The sequence below is a fragment of the Pseudorasbora parva genome, chromosome 12 (assembly GCF_024679245.1).
Source record: "Pseudorasbora parva isolate DD20220531a chromosome 12, ASM2467924v1, whole genome shotgun sequence".
Classification (NCBI taxonomy): Eukaryota; Metazoa; Chordata; class Actinopteri; order Cypriniformes; family Gobionidae; genus Pseudorasbora; species Pseudorasbora parva.
In genome coordinates, this window is record NC_090183.1 from 18,400,922 (window position 1) to 18,421,675 (window position 20,754).

A 20,754-nucleotide genomic window follows, 5' to 3' on the forward strand; every position below is an offset into this window, starting at 1 on the left:
AATCAAACGGACATATAACCTGTCCTGACAACATCTCATCTGACTGCAGATGCTGAATCAGAACTTGTTTTTTCAGCCATTCTTTACTAGGTCTGACAAAACTATAAATTGCTTTTACGCTCATCTTTCAAAAATAAAAGTCTTGCATCAAAATCTGAATTGGAACGGGAATTTTGATTATGGAATTAGTCAAACAGTGGCAAGCTATACCTCCATATTCCCAATGCCATTGGTCAGTCTGTACTTGCTGGAAGAAAGATCTCAGCTGCAGTAGACACAGCATGGACTTTAAAATACTGTAGGTAAAAGAATATCTAATTTCTTGTTTGTGTACTTCTCAGAATTGATTGCTATTCAGTGGGTGAAGAGGTTGATTTGCTACAAGGTTTTTATTTGCTCTTAAATCTTATCAAGCCGTATAAGCCCAAAAAGAAGGAAAATCTGACTCAAGTCTGGAAATTCTCATAGAAACCCTTCTGACCCTGTTCAGAAAAAAATAGGTTTTTGTTTTGTTTTCCTTTTTTCCCTTCTACATAAACTCTTCACACTCCACCCCATTAGGTGGCGGTAATGCACTAAAATGTTTTGCCAACCGCAATTAAATCCAGACGGCGAAGAAGAAGACTTTTTATTTTATTTTATTTTATTTTATTTTGTAAAACAATAAAAATAAAAATAAGCCAGAGGATCTGAACATGCAGCGCTGGCTGTAGCATAAGGTTTTAATCTGTAAAAAAAACTGGGTAAGGACGGGGAGTGAGAGGTTAGAGTCTCTGGATCAAATTTACAGTAGGTGGCAGTAATGTGCGAAATCGATGCGAATCGGCCCAACAAAAAAAAAAGGAAGAAGACGGAAGAAGGTGCACACTGTAGACAAGATGGTTGCCTCTATGTGGCGGATCACTGGGGCAGTGAATCGAGCTTTTGCTAAAGCTGGCTATGTGAGTATTTTATGTGTTTGAAATGTGTTGCTGGCTTTAGGAATTTCCAACATCATATTTAAGTACACGCATATTAACCAGTCGATCTCCATAGTCACAGTGGCTGTCATTGGCCTTGTCAATGCCGGTTAGCTAGCTGATAGCTCAGTTACTGAAGGTTAGATCACTTACCGGTGTGTGTTTTGAGGATCAATACACGAGTTTTTAATAGTTCTGTGTGCAAATCACTTTGTATCTCTACTAAGTTAGATATTGCACTTTTATGTTTATTTTTTCTTCTTGGTAAGTTTAACAATCTGAACTTTTAGCTGACAAGGTCAATGAAAACGGACGTCGTCCTGATATAGATCATGTTTTCGTTTTATATAGTTAAACTGTAGACGTTAAACGTGTAACTTATTACTTTGTGAGATTTCTCTTTCGTCAATTTAAATCAAATAACAATAATACGTTAACTGGAGGGCTGTCCCCAATGGGGCATCAAACAATTACAACACAACAACATAGAATCTGGTTTAACGTAGAAGAGCTCACTTATTTTGACTGTTCACAAAGAACATTCAATTAATATGCTGTTCTTTAAAGTGAGCTGTTCGGTCATTTTGAGTCAATACTGTTTACAATTTTTAGTTAATAATAGAGATTTTGTTAGTACACCCTGATCTTTTTGACAGCATTTTTTTAAATGTCATATGTAAGTATTGAAATATTTATAGAAAAAAATTATAATAATATTATTAACCCAAAAAAAGGCGTAGGGGCCTAAGGGGCAAAACAAAGAAGATATAAATATATCAGTATGAAAAATATCACAAAGACAACAGATAGATACTGTGCAATTTTGGTCTGTCCTCTAAATTAAAGAGACAATTAATACGTCCCATGAGTAATTTACTGGAATGCACTATGGATTTCTAGATTTTCTCTTTTTAAGTTTGTTTTCACATGGATGCTATAAAATCCAATTTCTCCCACCTTCACTTCTATTCCCTATTAGCAGTGTTTACTGGGATGCCTCTAAAGTGGGGAAGTGGCATCAGAAAACATCAATGATGAGCACAGAAACAGCCGTTTACATTTATGGAAAATGGTCTAATACATAAATCTAAAACATTAACATAGCGTAATGTTCACATCACTTTTTTTTCTCTCCTCTTTGTATATTTGTGTATGTATTTTCTTATGAATATAAAACATAGCTATGCTTCCCTACTACTGACACACTGACATTTATTATTTTAATTTTAAAGTGTAAACACAAAAACAAAACCTGGAAATCTCTGAGCTACAGGCCAAATCAAACGCTTCATTAAAAAAACTTCTAGTCCAAATCATTGCTAGCCTGACAAGCCAGACCCACATCAAGATGTTTGGTCTGGAAACTCACCATTGACAGGGGTCAATCCGAGGAGCGGGATAAACGGTTGTCTTTCAAACTCCCTCTGCACACGATAGAATAGCGATATAACCAACCAGAGCAACGAAGGTGAAACGGAGCTCGTTGATAGATTAAACATTCGCCGTACCCGGTTGGCAAAACTCCGAACACATCTTCACTTTTTGAGAATGACTTCAGTGCCGTTCTTTTCTCAGAGAAAAGCTTAACTCAAAGTCTTCCAGGGTTGTGGTCAAAGGTGATTCGAAAGACTGCCATTCGCCAGTTTCTGTGTTTACTAGAAGCACGCAAACGCAACTCGGCCGTCGTCATTATGGCCCCGCCCACGACTCTATACACGATGTGATTGGCCCGACAAGAGTTTGCTGTTTACAGCTCAGCAGGGTATTGAGAGTTGCTAGACAACACTCGCGGGCAGATTAGATTTGCTGCTGCTGGGGTGCATCTAGATTTCTAGGCTATATCATTGCATTATTCTGTGAAAATCTTTTGTTTTGTTTTTGTCATTTGCTTTTTGAAATTGCTACAAGGAATGTGCACCATTATGTCTATCTTTGTTTTTATTTTAGCCTCTTCTGCTGTCTCTGAGACGAGGACAGGCCTCTGTGTCATATGCTCAGAGCCTGCTCGGAGCTCCAGAAACTCGGGTCACTACCCTAAGCAATGGCTTGAGGGTTGCCTCTGAAGAGACTAACCAGGCCACATGCACGGTGATTAGATTTTTTTAATAAACTTATGTTTATATGTGTATATGTATGTATGCGTGTGTTTATAAAAATAGAAGGAGTAGAAAACATAAATGGTGATCTTTTTCCATTTACATGTTTAGCCAAAAGGAAATCAACAACAAAAGTGCTGAATACTGTTAACTTAATCCTTTATGCTATTTTTTCCCTGGCTTTTACAGGTCGGCCTTTGGATAGGTTGTGGGAGCAGATATGAGTCTGAGAAGAATAATGGTGCTGGATTTTTCCTGGAGCATATGGCATTTAAAGTATACATGATATCTTTACTTGTTCCCTCTAAATTAATGTTGCTGGGGTATTGCTGCTTACTAAAAGTGTGTTATATTATGCTGTTAAGATTCTTCTAAAACAGCAGCGTATACCGCAACAGTTGTCAGAAGAAAAACTGTCTCTGTAAAATATCTCACTAAATGATTGTTACAGCCCTATTTGTTTTTAAAATAGCTTTTATGTTCTTCCTGAAGGCTTTTCCTTCCTTAATGCTGTTTAAACACTTTATTACTCAATGAAAATTATAAACCAAACCAGAAATACAAATTACTTTATTCAAATGAAAAAATGCTTGCAAAACAATTGAAGAATTAAAAACAGATTGACTAATTTGCATTTTTTCCTTCCTATTCCAAACTATTCTTGGATCAAGGGCACAAAGAAACACCCTCAGTCTGCTCTTGAACAGGCAGTGGAGTCTATAGGAGCTCACCTGAGTGCATACACCTCTCGGGAACATACCGCTTACTACATGAAGACCCTTGCCAAGGACTTGCCTAAAGGTTAAAGAACTAAAATAATAAAATTGACCCATTTCTCCAACTGGTGCAGCTTATTTATTCTAATATATATTAATTAATCTAAAATGGTATTTTATGTTATTAATTATGTCTCTTGTTGTATCATTCCCTCTAGCGGTAGAGCTGTTGGCAGAAGTAGTGCAGAACTCATCTTTGAGTGAGGCTGAGATGGAGCAGCAGAGGAGTGTGGTGCTAAGAGAGCTGGAGGAGGTGGAAGGTAGCTTGCAGGATGTTTGCCTGGATCTGCTTCATGCTACTGCTTTCCAGGGTACTCCTTTGGGCCATAGTGTTCTTGGTCCCTCTGTCAACGCCAGGTATGCACACCGCCTCATCAATTGGATTGAAAGACGTCATGTAAATTACCTTTTCATATATTTGTCAGCTTTCCTTTTAGGCATGTCATTAAAGCCAAAAAACGCTTATGCTCGCGATAGCTCCGGTGACCAGTGTTCACCATTTTTTTATTGTAGAGCAAAACTTTTCTTTATTGGGTGGGTGATCATTTTGGCCACCTAAACAAAAACATTCTTTGATGTAACTTGGTGATATCAAATCATACTTTGAAAAGCAGTTAATTTAGAAGTCCCTAAATAAAACTTTTTTTTTTCAGTGCTGTTAACTGTACCAGTCTTTACAAAAGAAATGTATTTAATCTCCCACTGGAGAGTTCAATTCTATAATATAATATAATATAATATAATATAATATAATATAATATAATATAATATAATATGAAAAGAAAATTAAGCAGTTACACTAAGATGATTTGGGATAACCTTAAAGTGTTTTTGTACAGTGTTAATGGCTTGAGGCAGCATTAAATCATCAAATTTAAATGTTTATTACTTATGAATTAATAATTTTATTACTTATTAAATGTTTATTGCTTATGAATTTCCAAGATTTTCTAACTTTTAAATGGCAAGAATCCAAAAAAATTCCCTTGTGAGAAATTCTTTATTAGGCTTATAATAAAATGAGTAATGTAATTGAGTTCTAAATGCTTAATATGATTATATAAAAACAAACTGAAGCATTTAAAGGTGCACTATGCAACTTTCCGTCCGCTGGAGGGCGCCTATTCTAAACAAAGGTGTAGTTTGATGACGCCAAGTGTGAGCGCAGTATCTTGGGAAATGTCGCCTTCACCTCACAGCCGGTGGAAAATAGGACATGGGCAGAAATCATGTTCATGGATGCGATTATTAACCTTACTGTAGTGTAAAGCAGAGCAGGACCGAGTGTTGTGGAGCTGAACATGACCGCTGGAGCGATTGGCATACAAACACATGGCTCGCGAGTACCGGGACTTTTATTATGACGTGACGGGACACAGTCGTCGGGCGCGCGCACTTCCGCTTTTTCCGGTCATAATTATAAGGTAAAGCAGCTCTGTTTATCATATTAGATACATTTAAGCGTGTTTAAAATTGTTATGACGTTACTCTGTGTGTTTGCTCGGTGCTGCTGTGACATGTTCACACTGCTAAGAGAAAAGCGCTTCTGTAGAATAAAACCGAGGGTAGTGCAGATATGACGCGATTGACAGGCGACTCGCTCAAATGCTATGCTGAAATGTCCTGGTCCATAGTTAAAATAGCAATTTTCTCACAATTTACAATTTAGTTGGAAACATTTGGGATATTGTAGGCACTCAACTGAACAAAATATATAACACTGGCCTAGTGGTTTTTGGATATTTTACTGCAAAAATACTACATAGTGCACCTTTAAATAGATCTGATAGCTAAAAGAAAAGTGAACATGTGAACTTTTATAGTTATCTAAACATCCCTGAAATCCACACACACAAATCTGAGCTATGTAACTGATGTATTTTGAGTTTGCACACTACACCTGTGGTGGGTGTATAGATGTAAGCTGTTAGTTCTTTTCCCTTCATCCATTATTTCCACCACTTAATCAAAGCCCTCTTAAAACATGATGACGCTTTACTTCACGTCTTTGTGTTTCGCTTTGCTTCTTGTATTGAGCTATTTAGTTCGCAAACATGGCAGTATTCTTACCGTGACTGATTTGGCTCATACCATTCTCTTTCTATGAAACCTGTAAACCACATTTACTGGTTTTAACTTTATACACTAACTCTATAATGGTATAACTGGATTGTATCAATTTGGATTGATGAAAATTAGTGCATGTAAATAGGGTTGTCAAACGTACCAGCAGCCTACTACCGGCACCTGCCGTTCATGTTTTTTCATGTTGAGCATTGTAGCCATACACAATCTTATCTGTTTAGAATGTAAATGCAATGGCCTATCAAAGGTGCTAGTCACTATATTAGTCAGAATCCACTTATCAACACTGAAAATGCACAAGGTTTAGTTTAACATGAGCCGCACACTTGCAAATCCTTTTATATAACCAACAGTGTAAACAAGATCTTGATTGTACAATTAAGACAGCTTATTTTCATTACAACACGAGTTTTTGCTAGAGTGCAGAATTCTGTGAACTTGCACTAATTATTGCAGAGATTAACAGCTCTTCTTTTGCTTTCTGTTTATTACCTATTCATAATCTAAAGAGTACAAAGTTTAGTTTTTTATGCTGCTTGGTACACTGCAAAGTGGCTGGATTGACAACCATATTTAATCAGATTTGTTTCTTTCTTTTTTGTTTCCTCTGAATTTTCAAGGACACTAACTCGTAATGATTTGGTGGAATACATCAATAGCCATTATAAAGCTCCTCGCATGGTCCTGGCTACAGCTGGAGGTACTGCTCTTGGACAATTATCAAACTCGTCATGTAGTAGTGTAATAATAGAAAAGCCACAGATACCAAAGTTTATTGCTTAAACACTGTCTCTGTTCCGCTGTAGGAGTGAATCATGATGAGCTTGTGGCTCTAGCTAAGCAGCATTTCAGTGGTGTTTCTTTTGAATACGAGGGTGATGCTGTACCTGTTCTGTCCACGTGCCGTTTCACTGGGAGTGAGGTATGAATTGCATGAGAGGGTCTTGTTTTCTTGCCATTGACTTTGTCTTGACTTGCCATCTTATCCTGTCTTGCTTTTAGATTCGTATGCGTGATGATGCCATGCCACTAGCGCACGTTGCTATTGCTGTAGAGGGAGCTGGAGCTGCAAGTCCTGATATCGTGCCACTCATGGTTGCCAATTCCATCATTGGTAGCTATGACATCACATTCGGTGGTGGAAAGGTTAGTTTATTACTTTGGTTAAACTTCAATCCCCTAAACCTATTTTTGCATGTATGGAGTAGAAGTGGGAATCTAGGTACCTTGTGATTTGATTCTGATTAGCTTCAGGGATTCTTGATTCCTCATGCAATCTCTGGCAAACGGCTCTAGGGAAATTCTAGTATGAGAGGCTTTCTTTCTGTTTTAATGAAATGCAGCAGAGAGCAACTCTAAAAACCCATTGTTAATCAGCTTGTCTCTTGATTTCTACATGCACAGGAATGATAAATTACATTTTTTTCATGATGTTTTGAAAACTGATCATTATTTTAATGCCATTTATACTATTTTGTCTAAGTAAATAAAAAATCACAACATTATAGTGTGCAATATGGGAAAAAATTATATTCATGTTTTTAAAGATTACATTTTTCAGTGTAAGATGACTGAAGTAATCTAAAGGTAAACATTGTGGAAATGAATATAATTAATTATATATACAAAATTGGCCAGTGTTTGTCCAATATTGACCAATATTGGTACATTGTATGGGTACCATAAAAAATAACTGATATGGTATTGTATCAATATATTACATAAGCCTGTAGGATACTAGAAATGTATCACAATAACTGAGGAATCGAACCAAAAGGTACTATTTACACAGAATATTGTCACAATGCCAGCCTGGGTGGGTATTTGCATAAATGCAGTTGGTTTTGTCTCAAAGGGTTAGTCCCCCCCCCCCCCATGTCAGAAATTACTCACTGTCATGTTATTCCAAACCCATAAGATCTTCGTTCATCTTAAGAACACAAATTAAAGCTGCACTATGTAATTTTTCCGTCCGCTAAGAGGTCGCCTATTCAAAACAAAGGTGTAGTTTGATGACGCAAGTTTGAGCTGTGACATGTGGTCCTCACTTCACAGCCGGTGGAAAAGAATCAGGATAGGACTCTGGCAGAAATCATGTTCATGGATGCGGATCATGCGGTTATTAACGTTACTGTAGTATGAAGCAGAGCAGGACCTAGTGTGGTGGAGTTGAGCAAGACTGCTGGAGCGATTGTTTCCGAACACTGCTCGCGAGCAATTTGACATTTATTATGACGGGACACAGACAGTTTTTCTTTTTCTAATTTTTCAGTCATTAGTATGAGGTAACGCAGCTCTGTTTTATCATATTAGATCATATTCTTCACCTCACAGCCGGTGGAAAATAGGACACGAGCAGAAATCATGTTCATGTATGCGGTTATTAATGCTACTGTAGTATGAAGCAGAGCAGGACCGAGTGTTGTGGACCTGAGCAAGACTGCTGGAGTGATTGTTATACAAATACCGCCTCGCGAACACCGGGACTATTATTATGACGGGACGGGCACAGTCGCCGGGGCGTCTGCAGTATTTCTGCTCTTGCGGTTATGATTATGAGGTAATGCAGCTCTGTTTATCATATTAGATACATTTAAGTGTGTTGAAAGTGACGTTATGACAATACTCCGTGCGTTCACTTGTTCACACTGCTAAGAGTAAATCGCTTCTGCCAAATAAAACATGACAACGAGGGTAATATGACGCAATTGACAGGCAACTTCCTCAAACACTATGCTGAAACGTCCCGGTCCTTAGTTAAAATAGCAATTTTCTCACAATTTACAAATAGTTTTGGGATATTTGGGATATTGTAGGTACTCAACTGAACACTGGCCTAGTGGTTTTTGGATATTTTACTGCAAAAATACTACATAGTGCACCTTTAAATTTCTGTAGTATTCTTGAATGCTTCTCTTAAATATTATGTACCTGAAAAAAGTAATGCACTGCTAATTTTATTTATCTTTCTTGTATTTCCTGGTTGTTCTTATCATTCTTATATAATATCATAGACAACAAAAGTAACAAAATAACAGTTGATGTGATCAAGTGTGGAGGAGGAGATCTAGCCCTAGCCTCTAGGTTGAATGGCTGAATTACACATACATGCATACATACATACTGCTCATTCCATTTTCCCTCTTTGTTACTGCTGTAGTGGCGGGTACCCATGCTAACTTACGCCACTTAATTTATCAAATATAGTGGTGGTTGCATTATGATCATGAAATAATGCTACTCTTTATTTTTATGTTGTAAATAGCACTTAAGCAGTCGCCTGGCTCGCCTGGCTGCAGAACTGAACCTGTGTCACAGTTTCCAAGCTTTCCACTCCTCATACAGTGACACTGGACTGCTGGGTATTTATTTTGTTACTGACAAACATAAAATAGAGGACATGATGCACTGGGCACAGAATGCCTGGTAAGTCACTGGCATCCTTGACACAAGATCATCTGTTGTCATCTTTTGTGTTGTAGTAATATTTGAGCTGATGAATACTGTTGATGTTTCTGTATTACAGGATGAATTTGTGCACCACAGTGACTGAGAGTGATGTGGCTCGAGCCAAAAATGCTTTGAAAGCTAGCTTAGTGGGACAGCTCAATGGTAATAAACTTAAACATACTCATTTACCCATACAGTGTATACATTGTCTTTGCATCAAAACCCATAAGTCATTCAAGGATACTGATCACAAAACATTTTTTAGTACAGTGTGTTATTTTTAAAGGCACACTATGTAACTTTTGATTAGCTGTTAAAGAAAACTGCATGCATTTTGCAGTAGATTGCGTGCTTTGGCTCTGCGTGAGTGTGTGGATAAATATGGATATCTCACTGCTCAGAAAACATTCACTACTTGGCTTAAAGGGGTCATGAACTGCATTTTTATTATTATTTTGTTTTATGGGGTGCAGTTATAATGTTACTATGATTTTTTTTTAACATAAATTACATCATAATTTAGAAATAAAAGGCTAATTTATACCCTAATTTTAGCCCTAGATTTGAAAACTGATGGAAGAGGTGTGTCTGCTATGAGAATTCAATGTAAATGCCCAGTTTTGATTGGCTAACATCTTTGCATATGGAAGGGGCAATGCGTGTGGAACTCTCTCAAACTTTTACTACATTTTTACTATTACAGCTTGCGAAATTTACTAATTGTGAAGTGTGCTGATTTTAGCATTATATTTAGATTTAATGCTGTCGCATGAAAGACGCATTTAATGCGTAGAACTAATGCAGTGATATTGTCATTGCACCTCGATTTCTGCACTCTCTCTAAAATACTTTCATCACAATAACAGTGCAAACAATGTAAAAAAGAGAAACATTGTGCAGTGCAGCATTATTGATTACACTGGGAGTTTGGGCGTCACTGATAAACTCATGCTGTGTGATTTTAAAGCTCAGGCGATTATAAAGGGATTGTTCTTTTTTCTTGTTCTGTATATAATTTAATCACAATTTAAAGATCATTTTAATGCTGCTTAACAGTCAATTTCACATCGTTTCTCTAAGTCACTGGCAGTTTCCCTTTATACAGAAAAAACCTGTTGTCAGATATAGTGCTCGGCACATTTGAGAGGGATGTGGGACATGAGCAGAACAGAGACCATCCTGATATTCTATAGCAACTGACACTTGTTCTAAAAGGTCTTCTGCAGGTGTAAGACATAGGGGCTATATTTGATGTTGCACTGCCAGTGTCGTGGAAAAAGTTTCCTATTGGGAAGACAACAAAGCCGAGATGCTTATACAACATCTAACCCTCTCTTTCAAAACTTCTCATTATTATACAGTCTTACTGTTTGTTTACAACCTATTATTACACATTAATTGGCTTATCTTTTTAGTCTTTTTTTTTTTTTTTTTAACCGTCTGTCTGGTTTAATCAATTGCTTATCGTTTTTGGCTTCTTTTTAGTAGTGGTGTGCCACCAGTTGGTCTGTTGTTAAAAAGAAACCTTTAACAACATATGCAGGTGCCCGTTATTGGTTAAATTGTTAAATGCTTGGAAGATTGGGTTACCAGATCACAAAACACAATATAAAGCTGACAAATGGCTTACATTTATGGGTCTTTATCCAAATGTTTCCATGGTTGCTATGTAACATTTAATTGCTAACCTATTATTTATTTTGTAAACAAAGCTTTGGGCTTCATTCGTGTTGTGACTTTCAGGTAAAATGGCATTTCCATACTGGGAAGTATGTTGTCAAGTTTACCGGCAATTTTTTGGTGTGACCTGAATGCTCTAAATTGATTCAGCTCTGCTTATAAGTTGAAGTTAAATTGAATGTGCACCAATTACATAGAAGAACTTTAAACTAGGCATGCACCGATATAGCCTTAGAATTCCAAGTTTCCCATTTGTAAATATGACTTGGTCATTCATGTGCTTGGAACTCGCAATTAACGATATATCGGAGTACATTTGAAGGTCATTCATTCACCATTTAGCATTTAAGTACCATGTTATGTTATTTACATCATTCATGTAGTAATTACTTGAAAAAAATGCTTTATAAGATTTTTAAAAAGTTCTCACTTTTGTAACGTTTAAAATTCCTGCATGCGTGTATTCTTATAACAATTTTAAGTGAAGGTATCAAGAAAAGTATGATTTATTTTATCCATTGTTGTCCAATAATACATTATGTACAACAACAATAGGGCTAGTAATTTCCTGAAAAAAAGTGTATTACTGTAATGTGTATTACTTAACTGTAATACGTCTTTGACTAATATATAAAATGTTTCTTCTTTCTGTTCTCAGGAACTACACCTGTTTGTGATGATATTGGCAGGCACATACTAAACTATGGTCGCCGTATCCCATTGGCAGAGTGGGATGCCAGAATTGAGGTAAATTGTCTACCAAACAATCCCACAGTGGATGAGTAAATGCACTTTTTGAGATTAATTTGAAGATTGTTTAATTTTAAGAAATACAATTTTGTTTGTTTGTCTTACTAGGCTGTGACTCCCAGGGTTGTCCGGGATGTCTGCTCTAAATACATCTATGACAAATGTCCAGCTGTGTCTGCAGTCGGTGGGTCCATTTATTTTTATATTTAATATACATTTTATGCTTCATATTTTTTTGCAATTCTACATTTGAAGTGAATACACGTGGGCTTCTTTTATTTTAGCATGTCATATATTTTCTTGCCCCCCCCCCCCCCCCCCCCCAATATATGCAGCCATTTATATTTAAATCATCAATATATAATTACTGAATATATAAATTAATTTGTAAGTCTGAATATATAAAAGTAAATCCTGCATATAGTTATAACTGAATATATAAATGTAACTCTGAATATATAGTTTCTATCTATACAAATTTAGATTTTACAGTTAAATATCACCATTTATTTATTTCCTGAAATTGGTATCAAGAATAATAACAATTACCTGGTATTGACAACTAAACTTTTGTAACCTTGTACACTTTTCTTTCTTTATGCAGGTCCAGTAGAGCAGCTGCCAGATTATAACAGAATGAGAAGTGCTATGTACTGGCTCCGGTTTTAAATGTTCCTTGGGCCATCAGCTTTCACTGATGTGTTGTCTCTCTTTGCAACTTTTGCCCTCCCGTCATATTCATACCTTGTCTTTATATGAATTTGATGGGTAGCATGTTTGCCCATTTATCTCTTTCCAAAAGCTCTAGTGAAGAGATCGAAAGTAATAATTTGAAACCTTTACATCTACAATGTCAGACATGGAGCAGAGCTATTTATGAATTTATCTGATTTGTTTTATTTCTGTCATTTTGTATATAGCAATAGCTCTCATACCAACTTCAAATAAAACAGTCACATCAGTGTTTATTGAATTTGCTTTGGTTACCTTCGTGAAAAAGAAGAAATAGTTGAAGAATAAAGGACATTTACCTGACAGTGGTGTTAAAATATTTTACAACAAATTTTCCATTTAAGGATGATTGGTTATTTTTTGATACTATCAAAATACACAAGCACACATACTTTTAGTTTTGTATTGGGGAGCATTTTGTGGATGTCAATCTAGTGATTCTGTCAGAGGAAAAAAAAAATGTGTTCACACTTTTATTGGGACAGCTATGGAGTGACGTAATCAAATATCATAATCAACCACAGATTACATAATCTGTAAAGTAAAAAAAACATTTTTTGTTTAAATTTGTTTATTCTAAGCTTTATTTAAACGTGAATGCACAAGTTAACACTTTTAAAACAATGTATTTAAGATCAACAGGAAACTTGGTCTCAGGAGGCCTTGTCTTCTAATTCAATCAGCAAGCTTGTGTGTTCAGATTTTGAACTAAATATAATAGCATCAAATACATGTGAAATATATACATAAATAAAAAGGTACAGAACAGAATATCTGAAACCATAATTCTTTTACTCTGTAATCATAACTTTGTCCCACCAGCATTATTTCCAGCAAACAACAATGTTCGGATCATTCTCCAAGCGCTCATCCAACTCCCTGTAACTCATTCCTGAAAACACATGGAAGAAATAATCAGCACTTTAATTTTTAAAGGAATATTTATGTGAAAAAGCAATAGCATACATAATACTTGCCAGTTTTGCAACAGATTTCATCATAACTATGGCAGCCAGTGTAAAGTCTAGGTGGACGACTCCGGTCATCTCTAACAACCTTGACTGGATACTTCTGGAGGCGCCGAATCAGACCTTTCATCAAGCCAAACTGAATCAACTTCCTACAACAACATGAATAAAATAAAAATACGGCATATTTTCTTAAGCTCAAACTAGTACTTAACCAACAACTAAATGAGCCAAAAGGACACAAACATTCTTAATTTCTAATCTCTACATACTATTCTGTAAGTTAACAGAAAACACGACTGACATGTCTTATTAGTGGCATGTTAACTGTGGACAACAATATTCAAATGGCCTTGCCTTTCATCCACCCTCTGTAGCTGATGAGAATAGCGAGAACACAGGTCGCGCACAGTTGTACCTGGGGTCAAACCACAATACAACTGGAACACATCCCTGAGACTTGTTCTCTGACCTGGTGACATACACATAGTAAAATGTCTACTGTGAATTAGAAACATTTCACTCATACTTACACATTCATGTCACGCACATTTACAATCTCTGTACTTGCTCACCTAGCTTACTGACGTAATGTAGACACTCTTCCTGAAGGCACTTCTTATCTATCAAGTTTTGTACTTTAGGTGTTGTGCAGTAAACATTTGAGTACTGTAGAATATGAAAACCAAAAACAATGTAAGAAAAAGATTATAATAAAATTTAGAATAAACAACAAAAACTTACCTGAAATATGGATACCAGAGTTACCACTTCATAATACCTGTGAAACAGTACCATTGTTTAGTCCATTACACTTTAGCTCCTTTTACATGTATGAAATGTGTAGTTTCTGCAACACTATAACTATTGTAATGATCTATTCAAGGTTTTAGTGCATTGCATATTTAAAAATGAATCAGGTGCATTCATCATTGTTTCTATTCATTTGTGTCAAGGGTCAAATGATGCCTCATGTCAGGAGGTATTTCCAAATTACAAAAATATACTGGGTTTAAAACAAATAGGCATTTGCAAAAAGTTTAAAAGCAGAATTGGCAAAATGCAAACCACAACCAAAAGTGCCAGAAATGTATTGTATTTGTATTGGTTTCCACTTCACTCCAGGTTTCACCCACAATGGTCAGAGATGAAGTTTGACTAACAAAACACAGCATATGACAAACAATATTTTCTATATGTAACAGAGCGCATGTGTTAGTGTTTCAAGTTATTATTGAAATTCTAATAATTATTATTATATACAATTATTGCCCCTTTTGGTAAATATGAACAAAGTAGCCTGTAAACAACAACACACCTAACCTTTCAGTCACATTTTCAAATCCTTTTTTTTCCTCAAAAAAACAACAACCACTTTCTTTTTGACTAAAGAAAGAAAGACATTAACATACTGGATGAGATGGGGTGAGTAAAATATCAGGAAAACTTAATTTTGAAGTGAACTAATCCTTTAATGGATTTGCTGCTAACATCTTGGTGCCAGATACCACAGCACACTTTCAGTCTAGTGGAATCCATGCCTTGGTGGGTCAGGGCTGTTTTTGCAGCAAACGGGGGACCAACACAATATTAAGATGGTGTTTCATTATCTATCAAAAGTGGTCCAAGGAAGAAACAGTGGTGAACTGGTGACAGGGTCACAGGCAGCCATGGCTCATTGATGCAAGTGGGGAGCGAAGGCTGGCCTGTGTGGTCCGATCAAGAAGAGCAACTGTAGCTCAGATTGCTCAAAACGTTAATGCTGAAAGGTGTCAAAATACACTGTGCATCGGACTTTGTAGTGTATGGGGCTGCATAGCCACAGACCGGTCAGGGTGCCCATGATGAACCCTTTCCACCACCGAAAGCACCAAAAGTGGCCACGTGAACATTACAACTGGACCATGGGGCAATGGAAGAAGGTGGCCTGGTCTGATCAATCACGTTTTCTTTAACATCATGTGGATGGCTGGGTGCGTGTGCTTCTCTTACTTGGGGAACATATGGCACCAGAATGCACTATGGGAGGAAAGTAAGCCGGCAGAGGCAGTGTGATAGTTTAAGCAATGTTCTGGGAAAAATATACACACACACATATATATACATATATACACAGCTTTTCCCTTTTTCCACATTTTGTTGTTACAGACATGTTCCAAAATTAATTAAATTCATATTTGTTTTTCATCAATTCTACAAACAATACCCCATAATAACAACATGAAAGAAGTTTGTTTAAATGATTTGCAAATGTAAAAAATTAAAATTAAGGCCCAATTGATAAAAGAACGGCGACCTTCAGCTGAAGATTGTACATGGGGCGATAGTCACAAACAGATACGTGATGCACATTGATCCTTCTGTAGGGATGGGTTGTCCCTTCTGTGCAGACATTGAAACGTTTTTTTCATTATAAGTGTGCTCGGCTAAATGTTTTGTTTTCATTTTTATCTCAATGGTTTTTTGAAATTGGTGAAGCGTTATCATTTGAAATGTTTATATATGGGCCAAAGTATACAGGAAAAAGTCAGTTGATTTTGTAGAATTTTTTGTCTGGTACATCAAAACTGGCTATTTGGAAATCTAGAAAGAATAAATTGTCTGGGCAGGGTTCTCTGGATGAGTTGAAGATTTTCAAAGGCTTGGTGGCAGCTCGGCTTAGAATAGAACATGTGTGGAATGTGTCATGTACATTTGGGGGATAAATGAGGTCCTTTGTACAGTAAATGAAAATGATGATTTAATGCTTGCATTTTAAAATGGTTTATTTTATTTTATTTTATTATTTTGTTTTTGAGTTTGTAAGTTAGTACTATTATTGTGAACATGTTATTGTTTTAATAAAGGTGTATTTAAATACAAAAATTATCTCACTCACTCACTCACTCACTCACTCAGAGAGAGACATTTAAGAAATGGCCCTGTTGTGGCTCTCAGCATGTGGAAAAGTAGAACTAACTACAAACTGGCACTAGCACTGGCTCTGAACTAGCACCCGGTTCATTCTGGTGGAAAGGGGGTAACATTGAATAATTCGGCACATTCCAAAGCACTTAAGTTGGTCTTTAATAAATAATAGTCAAGTTGCTTAAAGTATTGCAGATCATAACTGCTTACTTATTTGAAGGTTTTACATTTGAATACATGTCAGACATGGTCAAATACTAGATTTCTTTAAATGTGAAATTTTAGTGACCCCCCCACCCCCTTTTGACATGGAACAACCCCCCCTCACCGCCACCACCACACATTGTTTTCTTCTGTGGGAAACACTGATATTATATATATATATATATATATATATATATATATATATATATATATATATACAGTGGGATAGTTACATTTAAATACATCAGTGCACCTAGCTCTGTTGTTTTTCTCTGCTCATATTTTAATTGTCATTTGTCTGTATAATGAGTGTGTTGTAGGTCTGCTATTGTCTCCCCTCTTCCCACCGTCTACACTTCCACTTTTCCACAGCTTTACACACTTTTTTATTTAATTAAACTTTTTTTTTTTTTAAATATGAGGTTAGAATGTAATAGAAAGTAATAAGACAGGAGGATTTTAATGACACTTTAAAGACATTTTTGTTTTGTTATGAATTACTATTATGCATTTTTTCAAAATGAAAACTGTACAAAGCCAGCTGAGAAAAAATGCAGTAGAGTTAATCTGTATTTAAAGACGCATTTTAACCCAGGTACTAGGGACTTCGGGACGGTACTCTGTGTATTTCGACCACAGGGATCAGGATCTAAATTAATTTATAGTTTAAAAAAAAAAAAACTTTCGGGGGTGGGACTTGCTGAACATGCTGATTGGTATTGGTTCATGCAGCATATTATTTCAACCAACATTTTTAAAAGTCTGTTGTGCTGCATGCCGTAAGAGTTTTAGCTATTCAAATCAACAATTGAGTAGTAAAATACGACCAATGGACCAACAACGAGGTTCAGACTTTATCAAGCTTATATGCAGAGGACGAAGTCCAGCGGGAACTGGAAAGTCGCGCACAGTCCTACATCGCAGGACTAATTTGCCTAATCTTCACCGTACTTTAGACAGCTGGAAAAAAAGTTCTAAAGGAGGTCTGGGGGAAAATGTTACTTGGACAAATTGTTCCTGTTAATTTCAGTGGAAGCACGCCTTAACACAGAATATTCCTTTTAATAAGTTATTATTGAGATTATGACAGCTACTCAAAATAGGAATAATATCGCACTTACAATAAATTCTGAACAGCAATCCGCACCAAATTAAGCTCAACATCAGCCTCAGCAGAGATCTTTTGAATGTGTCGATATCCATCTACAAAGGGTAGGATCTGCAAAAAAAAGAAAAGAAAAAGGAAAATAATATAAATGAGAATTTGATGGTAACAAATATTTGAAGACAATATGCCAAATAAAATAGTACACCTGTTTCACACTGCAAACAACTGGTAATCAATGGTCAGTATTACAAACTTATTTTTTTGTAAAATCTTGTAACATACCTAAATTGTAAAAATCAAACCTTGCTGTATAACCAAACCTTGAGTTTATAAACTGCTTAGATTTTGGGTTACTCCAAGCTAAAACCTAGAACCTTTTCAAACAATGAGTATGTTTCTCCCTTACTTTTCAGAAGTACTCCATAACAAAACACACTACACTACAAATCAATTTTGCAAAATGTATAATTTCTCCTGCTTCCAAAGTGAACACTCCCGTTTGTTAACATGGGTGGCAAAAACAACAAAAACACCACTCTGCTCATGCACCACTAACATGTGCAATTTGAAACAGAGCCTAATTTTCCAAGTCTGATTTTATACAAAACAAAAAATGATATCAAGTCAAATAGTAAGATTAAAATTAAACAGTGGGGAACATTTTTTGTAGACCTGTTGTGTGGTGAGATCCCATTGTGACTTTATAAAGTGGTCCTTATTCTTGGTAAATACTGGTACATCATACTCCTGAACAACTAGAGGATCCTTTCTTTGCTCAATTAGCTTCAAGTGAATGGTGTTAGAGTCATCTGTTATGAGAGAGGAAGAAGAGTGATTATAAAAACAGTGACAATCACTGACATGGAAACAGAGAGAGAAAAACAAACAAACATATATAACCAATTGGTAGGGTGCAGGCTCCTGTAACATTAAGTTCCTCAAGAAGTGTGGAAAGGATAGGCAACAGCTTCTGTTTACTCTCCTCGTTTGAAATGAATCCACTCTCAAGCTAATCAAAAACATTTAAGACTGATGTTAGACCAATTGTTGAAGTACCACAACAGAAATACGTATAAAATAAATTTTTACCTCCAGAGTTGTGAGGTAGCCAGACAGTTTTTTGACGATAGGTTCTAAAGCACATGTTTTTGTCCTGGCATCACAGACTAAACCCAAATTGAAGAGCAAGGCATTCCGGCTGTACTTCTTATGCTCAATGCACACTGGACAGCCAATTAGTTTCTTCTCCATGGCAGTCCTTAATCAGTTACACAGATAAAACAGATAAAAGTCATTTAAGGCAAATCAGTTCAATTGTCAGGCAGTTTAATTTTTTACCATGGTAGTAAAGCTCTAGTATACATGAATGAGGAAGGACTGAAATTATCCCTTGTGTTTTTGCCATACTAGGAGAATTTTCTTTTTAAATTGTGGATGTTTGCCTCCTAAATAGTTTTTATAATGCTAATATATTTTCCATTTTATGCTTGTGGATTTTTTATGGTTGAGTATATGCACTTTTTCGTTATAGCCTTATAAAGAAAACAAAACAAAAAATGAAATTTTAGATCCATTTCAAACGTCAAATTTAGAAATCAAAAGCCATAAGTCTAACTATTTTTGACGACAAAAAAATATTTTTTTTATGTGGAGCTGATTTGTGTTCGCTGAAGACAGTAAGTCATAACGGTTATGTATAGACGAGAGCTAATTCGTCAATGATATACATTTTTATCAATAGAAATACACTGTTCACAGTTTTAATTGTTTAGTAAAGTTGAAGAAATGATTCTTAAATGCACAATTAAGCGTAAAGTTGGGATGATATGTGTGCTCTAAAACAACAGCGCATATATAAATACAATTTAACAAATAAAATCCGTGCCGCAATGAGATGACTTGGTAACTGTTAAGTAAAGTTTAGTACGTACACTGTTATTAGCTTGTTCTGCAGTTCAGGTTTGGTGATGATGTATACCTGCACAGTATCAAAAAGTTCCCTCGAAATATATTCTTCCGGGACCTTCGATGAAACACAAATTATATATAATTTTGTTCCAATATAATGAATAAACATTCATATGATTGTGTGCATAATGGGCGTCTCGATTACAAAATCAAAACCAGGCTGTCAAACATAGCCTACTTGTACTTATTTATTCTCTTTCGCAAAAAAAAAAAAAAAAAAAATCTATGATGTTACCTGATATGTGATCTTTGGTCCTAAAGTTGGATGAAACTCACTGAAAAATATACAATCTATTCTTCTGTATGTACCCATGTTCAGTACCGAACTGAACTCGTCTAATGTTGATGTAACGTCTTCTTCAGTGTGTTCACGGAAGGGTAACAAAATAACAAAATGGGTGCATACCGCCACCTACTGTGCTCCTCCGCTACTGATTTTAAAATTCAAATGTGGCTTAACAGTATCATGGTATTTGCAAAAATATATAACGACTGCTGGGTAGTAAGTGATCGTAATCTGGTTTACATAATCAGATTCCAAAAAAGTTCTTGTAGCTAGATTATATTGCTTTTTACAATAGCTTTGCATCATCACTTTGTTTTATTTCATGATCACCTTTACACAATTGCAGTGAATTATATATATATATATATATATATATATATATATATATATATATATATATATATATATATATATATATATATATATATATATATATATATATATATATGCCACGCCGCATTGAAGCAGTCATTTCTGCAAAAGGATTCCCGACCAAGTATTGAGTGCAAAACTGAACAATTATTTGAAGTTTGACTTTTTTTGTCTTAAAAACATATATTTAAACATAAACATAAACATATATATATATATATATATATATATATATATATATATATATATATATATATATATATATATATATATATATATATATATATATATATGTTTATGTTTAAATATATGTTTGTAATACAAAAAAAGTCAAACTTCAAATAATTATGTTCAGTTTTTTGGTTTACATATATATATTAAATATATTAAATATTAAATATATAAAATATTAA

At 35.5% G+C, this 20,754-nt stretch overlaps 2 protein-coding genes across 4 annotated transcripts; one reads left to right on the forward strand and one right to left on the reverse strand.

The window, feature by feature from the left end:
* The first annotated feature begins 839 nt into the window (after positions 1-839).
* On the forward strand, positions 840-12,769 carry uqcrc1 (ubiquinol-cytochrome c reductase core protein 1). The gene is made up of 13 exons (XM_067459411.1): positions 840-941; positions 2,907-3,047; positions 3,245-3,331; positions 3,727-3,856; positions 3,990-4,188; positions 6,537-6,616; positions 6,723-6,838; positions 6,919-7,062; positions 9,182-9,342; positions 9,443-9,528; positions 11,705-11,793; positions 11,905-11,980; positions 12,401-12,769. The coding sequence occupies exons 1-13, from the start codon at positions 879-881 to the stop codon at positions 12,463-12,465; spliced, it is 1,437 nt and encodes a 478-aa protein (XP_067315512.1). The 5' UTR covers positions 840-878; the 3' UTR covers positions 12,466-12,769.
* A 511-nt stretch (positions 12,770-13,280) lies between these two features.
* nprl2 (NPR2 like, GATOR1 complex subunit) lies at positions 13,281-20,040 on the reverse strand. 3 transcript variants are annotated; one of them, XM_067459412.1, is made up of 11 exons: positions 19,919-20,040; positions 19,647-19,738; positions 18,805-18,973; positions 18,616-18,724; positions 18,388-18,524; positions 17,729-17,826; positions 14,241-14,277; positions 14,072-14,165; positions 13,854-13,968; positions 13,506-13,648; positions 13,281-13,420 (listed from the first exon to the last, which is right to left on the reverse strand). In XM_067459412.1, the coding sequence occupies exons 1-11, from the start codon at positions 19,994-19,996 to the stop codon at positions 13,353-13,355; spliced, it is 1,140 nt and encodes a 379-aa protein (XP_067315513.1). In that variant the 5' UTR covers positions 19,997-20,040; the 3' UTR covers positions 13,281-13,352. The 3 variants fall into 3 exon arrangements, with proteins under 3 accessions (XP_067315513.1, XP_067315514.1, XP_067315515.1); XM_067459413.1 differs by having other exon boundaries at positions 19,694-19,738; positions 19,919-20,012; XM_067459414.1 differs by lacking the exon at positions 19,647-19,738 and having other exon boundaries at positions 19,919-20,028.
* Positions 20,041-20,754: the final 714 nt, after the last annotated feature.